Genomic DNA, 9389 nt, shown 5'->3' on the forward strand with positions numbered 1-9389 from the left:
GAAGGAAAGCCTTCCGGTTCAGTCCTGTTCGCTTGTAAATCTCTGCAGCAATGCTTATTTACAGTGCTGGTCACCCCTGACCAAACGAACTGTGCGTGAATACAAAAGATCACTGAATGTGTCGGCCTTTCCAGAGCATCAGGAATGCACACCTCAAGAGGCTAATTTACCTTTCTATTTCCCACATTCAGCATGTCCCAAATTACCATACAACAAGGAGACAAGCCCTTCTTTCTACTTTGCCAGTGAGTTGGGGTTTTTATACTAATTTTAACTACACAGTAAACACTATTTAAGGGATACGTGTTAAAGTAGCTAATTTGTTGGAGAACATTTTCTTTCTACCAGACAGAATTATTCAAAGTATGCATGTCTGGGCTGGGGATGTGGCTCAGTGGTGGAGTAACTTGCTCTAGCATGCACCAGGCCCTGAATTCATTCCCTAGTACAAAAAAAAAAAAGGTAAAGTTAAGATTTGTGGCTCTGTTTGTATAATTCAGAGTTTTGACAAAAGAACTATGTCTTATGTCATAGCTTAAGAAAATTGGAATCAAAGACTGAGTTCTTTCAGGAAGCCATTTTGAATACAACGCAAGAGTGTAGCTGTATGGGAAATACCTTGTTTTCCTCATTCTGGGAGACTTTTTCTGAACTGTTGGTAGTATTTTATACTAAGCCACAAGCTTGTGCAAAGCTTAAAGTACTAGTGAGTAGTGTTCTGGGCTGCAGAGAAGTGACCTCACTGAGATTCCTGTAGCACAGGTGAAGTAGTTAGAGACACAGTTCTGTCTTAGCGCTATTTGCATGACTAGAGGCTTAAAGTGTGAAGGCCTCTGGAAGTGTCCTGAAGCCTGTAACAATGTGTGGTCTAGGCTACCTTCTTCCCTAAGGGAGCTTAGGAGATGGAGTTTTCCTGCTTTACCGGGAAGCAGATCATGGGCTTTGATAGGCTAATTACTAAGAGACCTTTTAGAAATGTGTGTGCTGATGTCACTTTGTATGAAACATGAGTCCTAACAAACAATAAGATTTAATGTTATTAAATTTGGGACTAAATTTTGGGCTATTTTGGAATGACTACTCAATCATCAGGGTTTTGGAAACATTTTTACCTTAAATTTTCATTAATTAGTTGCTACTTTTTGGTGCCTGGGATAAGTTAACAAATAGAGCCCTTTCATGTGCTCTTGGAAAAGTAGTCTTATTGAGAATGTCCCTGAGGATTTCAGGAGCACAGTTTGAGGTCTCTAGTGCAGTTATCCTTACCATCCTGCTGGCTGTTACAGTCATAGTCATTTCCTTGGCAGATGGCTGAAAGGTCTTGAATCATCCCTAAGCACTAACAGCCTGAGCACAGCTTCCTCATGAAAGGAGTCAGCACTAAAGCCAGCAGCTGTTGTTGGGGATTTTAGTCACCGCAGTGTTCTGCCCTAGTCCACTGCGGTTTTGCCTCGCCTTAGTGTGATGTCTTTTATCCCCTCTGCCCCCTAAAATCTCCTTGAGTTATATCCCCTTTTTGGAATTATTGAAGTTGGAGGATCCTGTTCTGCTTATTTTCAGTGTTTCCAGTGCTAGTGATCACGAATGACTTGTACATCCAAGGTCAAAATGATAGAAACTATTTACAGAGTGAACATCTGGTCCTGAGGACTGAATTCGCTTTTGTTAACCTCATGACTTAGGGGACTGTTTCTGGAATCTAGTTAATGTTAAAAAAAGAGTTGACATATTTAGAATTTTAAATACTTAAGTCAAGAAGCGCTTTGTCCTCTCACCCAACTCTCGGGAGACTGTTTGAGCCTTGTAAGTAGTAGTTTAGCTGCTGAATAACGATTTCAGAACATCTGAGGGGATTCATGGTCTTTCTAGTCTCCCAAGTAGTTAAATTAACCAGCAGAGGAAAAGCCATTCAATCCTGCCCTTGGCTGAGAGCCTTGCTTGCCACTCTCCAAAGACTGCTCTTGGTTACCTTCCCCAGTCTTTTCTGTTCTGTTGTTTCTCTAATTTCCCTCTCCCTGATTTTTTTTTTAAAGATTTATTTATTTATTATATGTAAGTACGCTGTAGCTGTCTTCAGACACACCAGAAGAGGGCATCAAATCTCATTACAGATGGTTGTGAGCCACCATGTGGTTGCTGGGATGTGAACTCAGGACCTTCGGAAGAGCAGTCAGTGCTCTTAACTGCTGAGCCATCTCACCAGCCCCTCTCCCGCTTTTTATTGCCCTTAGTTTTGCTGTTGCTGGAATTACAGTGTTGGTTCCCATTTCCCGATTTCTCACATTATAGTCAAGGGGAAAGGGTTACATAAGGTACTTGTTTTTTAGGCCTCTTTGAGCCAGAAAGTGAGCAGATGGAAACATTTCTCTGGATGCTCCTGAAAGTGTTTTGTTAAAATGCATACTAGGGCCTGGAGAGACAGCTCAGCAGTTCAGAGCACTGGTTACTCTTGCAGAGGATTCAGGTTTGGTTGCCAGCACCCATGTGTAACTATATCTGTAACTGTAGTTCCATGGGATCCAGTATTCTGTGCTGGTCTCTGTGAGCACTGCACATGTGTGTGTTGCACTGGCAAAACACTCATATGCATATAATAAAAATCAATCTTTTTAAAAGATGTCTAATAGGGCCAGGAAGGTGGCTCAATGATAAGAACACACTTCCTGTGAGAGCCTAGCCTTTAAATGCCCTTTTATATAAAAATAAAATTTTAAACTGGATGTGGTAGTGAAAGTGTGGCCCTGCCATGTGAAGAGCTAAGGTGGGAGGGTCAGCTGCTGTCAAGCTTGAGGGTTGCGTGGGTTCCACCAAGCCCTGCCTCTAGTTATTCAATCTTAAGAACATGGCTCAGTGTAGCTCAGTGGTAGACTGTGTACTTAGGATGCAGGAGGCTCTGGCTCCAATCTTAAGCATAAACTATGAGTAATAAAGCTGTTTGATTTTGATCCTGGCTGGGTATGGTACCCCGGTGCGGATCCACTTGGAAGATGGAGTTGGGGAGGGTGGGTTCCAGGCCAACTTAAGCTATAAAAGAAGAAAAACCAAACAAAGAAGGGAAAGGATCTTTTAATTCTCTTTCCAAGTGACAGTATCAAGACTTTCCCATTTTCCCAGTTGACAGATGTAATTCTGAGACTTGATGGACATAGTTACTATGACTGCGGTGGCCGTGTTTCCACTGCATTTTGCTAGAGCTTCCTTCAGAGTTACTTGTTTTCCCACCTGTTCCAGGACTGGAACTCAGGGCCTTCTGTGCAAAGCTTTGCACTGAGCTGTGTCTCCAAGCCTTTTATTTATGTTTTCTTAAACTTTTTTTTAGTTTGAATACTTGAGCTCCTATATCCTCTATCTTTATGAAATCTCATAAATAAACATTTAGGGTTGCTTTCCCTCAGTTGGACTTAACATTGCTATAAAGGAAACACTTACTAAACACTGGATGGGGCTTTAATGTTTGTGGTTTTAGAATGAGACATGTGGACCAGTTATCACCATCTAGCAGCCTAGTCTATAGTTGCAGACCTGTAGTTGTTGTCTCTAAAAACAAAAGTCGTTCTTAAGTGCTTTTCACAGTCAGGGAATTAGAGGATGGACTGGTCTCCCTGACTCACTGAAAACATTGTGACGTTAGGCTGCCGTAGTTTTCTCTTTACACATCTGTTGACTAATACAGTCAGGGAAACTGTACCAGGTTCTAAACACAGTTGCCTTCATCAGTCTCACCTGGATACTGAGGGACACTGGTGAGTGAGGGCTGTGGCCTTGGCAGGTGGACACACAGGCCATGCCAGCTCCGACCATTGGAAACAGAATGCCCTGCCCTGCACTGTGACATCTCATGAATGTTTCCTGTCCCTAACCCGGGACACCACTCAGCTGGCACACAGCCAGAGTCCTCCATGTGTGCTATTCTTGGAAGTTTTGGTGCTTCTCTGTCCACATCATAGCTGTGTTTGCTGACATATTATCTAAAGTGCATGAAACTGTGACACATCTGTGTGTGGGCTTGGCTGTGGAGGGCTAAGGGTTCAGTGCTGAGAGAGAGATAGAGATAGCTTGAGAGCAGTCCATTTTCTGCTTGATGTTTAGTTTGTGTCGTGAGCTGTCCAGAGTCACAGGAGCAGCGACCTTCCTGGAGTTCTCATTCCCAGGCTGCTGCTCTGTAAAGGCACAGGTTCACTTAATACTTGATCTCCTTGGTTGGTACCAAGGTGGGGCCCCTCCTAGATGCATAAAGAGCAGCCTCAGGGTCATTGTCGTAGAGTCACATTTTAAGAGTGTTAAGAAAAACTGTTCCTTTGGTATTTTTCTAGCTAACAGGATAGAGTGGTCAGTTTCATCTCCAGGCTTTTTGTCAGGAGCTGCATCATTCAGTAGGGAACAGAATAGTGAGTGGGTACTGTGATTGACTGAGATGGCAGTGACGTTGTCCTTGCGCCCAGCCTCACTGGTGTGTGTACAGGGACCGTTCCAGAGCAGTAGCATAGCAATGTAATCAGATGCTGACCTTGAGAGAGAGGCTGCACCTGTCTTCATGTGGGCCAGTGTGATTGGTGGAGTTGTTTCTACCTAAGCCTCCGAGAGGAACAGGGATTGTCTGAGTAAATTTAAACTAAGTCGGTGTGAGTGTAGTGTGTAGAGCTATGTAGCACACGGGTCACGTGCTGGCCTTGGTAGACAGAGCCCTTCCGTCTGTTTCCAGACTGTGCTTGCTCTCATGGCTGTAGAGCGTGGCAGTGATTAGAGTGCAGTGAATTAGGCATAGTGGGCTGGCAGTGGTCGTCAGAATTGTACACATTCCTTTTTCTTTTTCATCTCAGTTTCCACCGGCTCCCTCGCTCAGCAGTATGCACATCCTAATGCCGCCCTGCATCCACATACTCCCCATCCTCAGCCTTCGGCCACTCCCACCGGACAGCAGCAAAGCCAGCATGGTGGAAGTCACCCTGCACCCAGTCCTGTTCAGGTAAGGAGAGGCGTGGCCTGTGTGTGCCTAGCTGTGAGCAGTTGTGGGTACGGGGGAGGCCATTCCCTAAGGTTGAATGCCAGAAACATAAGTGTTAAAAAGCTGCTTGATCTTGAAGTTCTTAGTTAAGTCTAAAGCCCTCTGGAATTTCATTCCTGAAGGCAAGCCGCAATGCTGCCTTCCTGTTGGCTTCCTCAGTCCCATGTGCTAATGGGGCAGTGAGGCCTTGTTTGGACCTGTAACTGCCCGGCTGAGGCTTGGGCTTGAGTCCCCGGAAAAGGCCATCTGCATGAGAGATGCTTTGTGCTCTCCTTTCTGCGCCTCCCGGGGTGGGGGTGGGGTGGTGGCCTGTCGCCTTCACTCTATGAAGTTTCCCATTGCTTTACAGCACCATCAGCACCAGGCTGCCCAGGCTCTTCATCTGGCCAGTCCACAGCAGCAGTCGGCCATTTATCATGCGGGGCTGGCACCAACACCACCTTCCATGACACCTGCCTCTAATACACAGTCTCCACAGAGCAGTTTCCCAGCAGCACAACAGACAGTCTTCACCATCCACCCTTCTCATGTTCAGCCGGCATACACCACCCCACCCCACATGGCCCACGTACCTCAGGTAAACCAGCACTAGCCAAGTTTTTGTGAAGGCCACATAGGGAGTGGTGGTCAGATAAGCAGCAAGGAGCCAGTTGCTCCCCAAGCCAGGAAACCCTGTGTGTGGTGCCATCTGCCTGTCTGCCCCTTTCCTGCTTAGCACGTGATCTTCTGGCTCTCAGTGAATGTTGCTATGGTTTTGTGGTGGATCAGTGAAACTGTGACTTAGCATTTCCCAGCTGAGACCTTAAACCTCTGAGTCTGGAATGCACCCCAGTCCTTTCCTTCCTGTGTCTGCTTCGCTGCGTCTCTCTAGCCTCTCCACTGTGTATATATGTGCACACATGCAGACACCTCTACACGGGAGCACACACGCGAGCCTTAGAGCAGGGTGGCAGGCAGGCCTTCAGTGGCTCTCACTCTGAGGGACTGCACTAGGATTGTTGGTTTGCGGGTTAGCAGTGTCCCAGCTGTTGCCTGGTTGCCTCTGTCTGCTGTGATTCCTGAGCTTGGACCTTGGGCTGTGGTGCAGGAGAACTCAGGCTCTAGAGTAGCCCAGACCGTCTGGGGCTTCCCTTCCTTCCTTCCTCCCTTCCTTCCCCCAGTGTAAAGGCTGAGCTTGAAAGCTGTGGTTGCTGAGAGAGCCAGGGCAGCCTGGGCCATGGAGAGGCCCTCTCTGTAGCTGTTAACGTAAGGTGGCTGGATCAGATGTCTGCTACTTTTGATCACAGTTCCCTGAGGTGGGTCTCACTTAGAAGAGTTCCTGAATGATTCTATTTCCTGTCTCAGTGTGCCAGTGAGGCTCTGGCGAGGTGTGAGCTAACGCTGCTGTGTAGTTGGGTCTCTTGCAGAAGGCTAGCTTGTTCCTGTCCTTCCCCCAGAGCTGAGAGTGTAGAATATGCTCCTGTTGGCTGGCGGCAGTGGGGAGGGTAGCCAGTGTGGTCAGTGTGCTTTGGTGGAGTGAGACTTAAGAGAATCAGGGTCCTCTAAGTGTCCAGCAGAGGCTGTGAATTTATGTGTAAGATGAGCTCATCCCAAACCTCACTCATGTATTTGCATAAGAGAGTAAGAGGCTAACAGGGAAAGCAGAGAGCCATGGGCCTGTTTGAAGGTGTGAACCAGTGCTTCGCTGGGGTGATGGTCTAGAGCAATGCACAGGATGGGAGGCAGGAAGCCGCCTCTTCCTGCTCTGCCCACTCCCTGCAGAGCCAAGGTTGAGATTACCGACCAGGTAGCTAACATCACCTTTCTAACTTAAATTTGCTGCCATTTGGTACTGGGTTGACCCAGCTTCAGATCACTCTGTCATCTCAGTGGAGCCAGTGACTCAGCCTTTGCTCCGTCAGTTAAGCTTTTAAAGTGAGGGGCCTAAGTGCTGCTTCACCCTACTTTTGGGGAACCCACTACAACTGGGGAAGGGCGGAAGAGGAGAGACTCAGGAAGCTGCTGAGGGTGCTGGGGAGGCAGTCCCCTTACAGGCCCTTGTCAGTTGCTTTCTGACTGGAAAAGGGCATTGATATATCTTTGGCCATGCACCATAGCAAGCTAAGAAAGTGCCCTTCCCACCCCAATAGCGGCTGCTTTTGGTGAAGACCTTGCCTTGTGTGGTATCTGAGCAGACGAGTTGGGGACTAGGAGGCAACTTCCCCATCTTAGCCCTGCTGGATCTACCTCAAGGTTACCCAAGAAGTCCATCTTGCTCCTTCAAGAGCCCTAGTCCAATGAAAGGAATAGCTGACTTGTTGTTTAAGAAGGAGATGTTGCCTGTATGCGTAAAAGAGCTCTCTGTTTCAGGCTCATGTACAGTCAGGAATGGTTCCTTCTCATCCAACTGCCCATGCGCCAATGATGCTAATGACGACACAGCCACCCGGCGGTCCCCAGGCCGCCCTCGCTCAAAGTGCACTACAGCCCATTCCAGTCTCGACAACAGCGCATTTCCCTTATATGACGCACCCTTCAGGTGAGGCGTGTGTGTGCAGGGGCCGCCGGGGCACCCCGAGCGTTCTGCTCGCAGAGGTAGAATGGCAGGCAGGACCAGTGCTTCAGGCTGCAAACCTGACTAGCGAGGCCCATCCAAGTGTGCACAGGAGGGATCGTGACGGTCAGGAAACATCAGGCTCTGTGTGTGTTCTGCTGGTTCAGGGTTGGCTTGAGAAGCAGCAGCCTCATTCTGGGTAGCCGATGCATGCCGAGGACTCAGTTGGCCTTCCTGGTTATGTATGTATGATAGGCTGGACAGGGCAGCGTGGTCCGTCCTGAGTCCTTTATAGGCTGATGTGGGGGGTTTATGCCCATGGCCAAGTTTGATCGTAGCTTGGAGGAGAGCACTGGTGAACACGTGCTGTGTGCGGACTGGTCTGAGTGTAGTGTTAGCCCCAGCCTGTGCCCTGACACAGGACGCCCATGATGTCTCGTACTGATGGCTGCTGTGACGACACCTGTCTTCCCTGTGACTTGGAAAGCAGTGGTGCTTGGCTAGTGTAGTGGGAGGGGGTGTGAAGGCCTGCTCCACAAGCAGCAAGTCCAGGACTTGTATCTGAAGTGGTTTACGTCTGACTGGTTTGTTTCTCCTCACCCCCTTCCCTCCCCAACCCTACCTTGGCTGCAGTTGGGGGAGAGGGGCAGCATTAACCCTCCAGTCTTACTCACTAGCACAGGAGTAGTTGACAGTCGTGTGCTGCGGACACTAGGCTGGCGGGCAGTGGTGCCTGTGTTGTTTAAATAGCCACTTTTCTTTTTTACAGTACAAGCCCACCACCAACAGCAGTTGTAAGGCTGCCCTGGAGGAACCGAAAGGCCAAATCCCCTCCTCCCTTCTCCTGCTTCTGCCAACCGGAAGCACAGAAAACTAGAACTTCATTGATTTTGTTTTTTAAAAGATACACTGATTTAACATCTGATAGGAATGCTAACAGCTCACTTGCAGTGGAGGATGTTTTGGACCGAGTAGAGGCATGTAGGGACTTGTGGCTGTTCCATAATTCCATGTGCTGTTGCAGGGTCCTGCAAGTACCCAGCTCTGCTTGCTGAAACTGGAAGTTATTTATTTTTTAATGGCCCTTGAGAGTCATGAACACATCAGCTAGCAACAGAAGTAACAAGAGTGATTCTTGCTGCTATTACCGCTTTAAAAAAAAAAAATCAAGACTTGGAACGCCCTTTTACTAAACTTGACAGAAGTTCAGTAAATTCTTACCGCCAAACTGACGGATTATTATTTATAAATCAAGTTTGATGAGGCGATCACTGTCTACAGTGGTTCAACTTTTAAGTTAAGGGAAAACTTTTACTTTGTAGATAATATAAAATAAAAACTAAAAAAAAAAATTAAAAAATAAAAAAAGTTTTAAAAACTGATACCCAGTTAGTGTGTGTTTATGTTGACTCCTGCTGCTGTGGGAGGTAGACCCCAGGGAAGACAGGCTGGTTGTGCTGCTCCAATCTCTGAGGAGGTGCTGACCAAATGACTTTTCTTCTTCACCTTTAGTTCTGGCTCAAGGTATCTAGAAAAAGTCAAGACTGTGATTCCCTCTCGGGTGGATTAGCAGTTGGCTTCAGCAGAAGGCAGGCTGGCCAGAGGTGGGCAGCGTTCAAAAGTCCACATCTGCAAGCAGGTGCAGACTGTAAGCTCACTTTTCCTTGTTGATCTGAGTTATCCCAGTTCAGTTCTGTGTTACCAGTAGGGGGCAGAAGCTCCTTCTTTACAGAGGAATCTGACCAGGCTCAAGGTGTGGCCACAGTGGCTAAGCACTTGTCTAGTAGCACAGAGCCTTGTCCCTCCTCAGTGTAGCCAGGGATTGGGGAGGGGGGGGCAGCACAGAATGAG

General features: G+C 47.6%; 1 protein-coding gene across 40 annotated transcripts in view; it reads left to right on the forward strand.

Moving 5' to 3' along the window:
• The window catches only part of Atxn2 (ataxin 2), a 103342-nt gene extending 94422 nt beyond the window's left edge, over window positions 1-8920 (forward strand). For 14 of the 40 annotated variants that reach the window (XM_030254244.1, XM_030254234.1, XM_030254235.1 and 11 more), the window contains 4 exons: window positions 192-245; window positions 4821-4966; window positions 5355-5582; window positions 7355-8301. In XM_030254244.1, coding sequence (XP_030110104.1) covers window positions 192-245; window positions 4821-4966; window positions 5355-5582; window positions 7355-7741 — 815 coding nt within the window. In that variant the 3' untranslated portion in view covers window positions 7742-8301. Of the gene's footprint in view, window positions 1-191; window positions 246-4820; window positions 4967-5354 lie in introns of all 40 variants that reach the window. The other 26 variants (XM_030254236.1, XM_030254237.1, XM_030254238.1 and 23 more) reach the window with 9 other exon arrangements.
• Window positions 8921-9389: the final 469 nt, after the last annotated feature.

The sequence above is a fragment of the Mus musculus genome, chromosome 5 (genome assembly GCF_000001635.26).
Source record: "Mus musculus strain C57BL/6J chromosome 5, GRCm38.p6 C57BL/6J".
NCBI classification, from domain to species: Eukaryota; Metazoa; Chordata; class Mammalia; order Rodentia; family Muridae; genus Mus; species Mus musculus.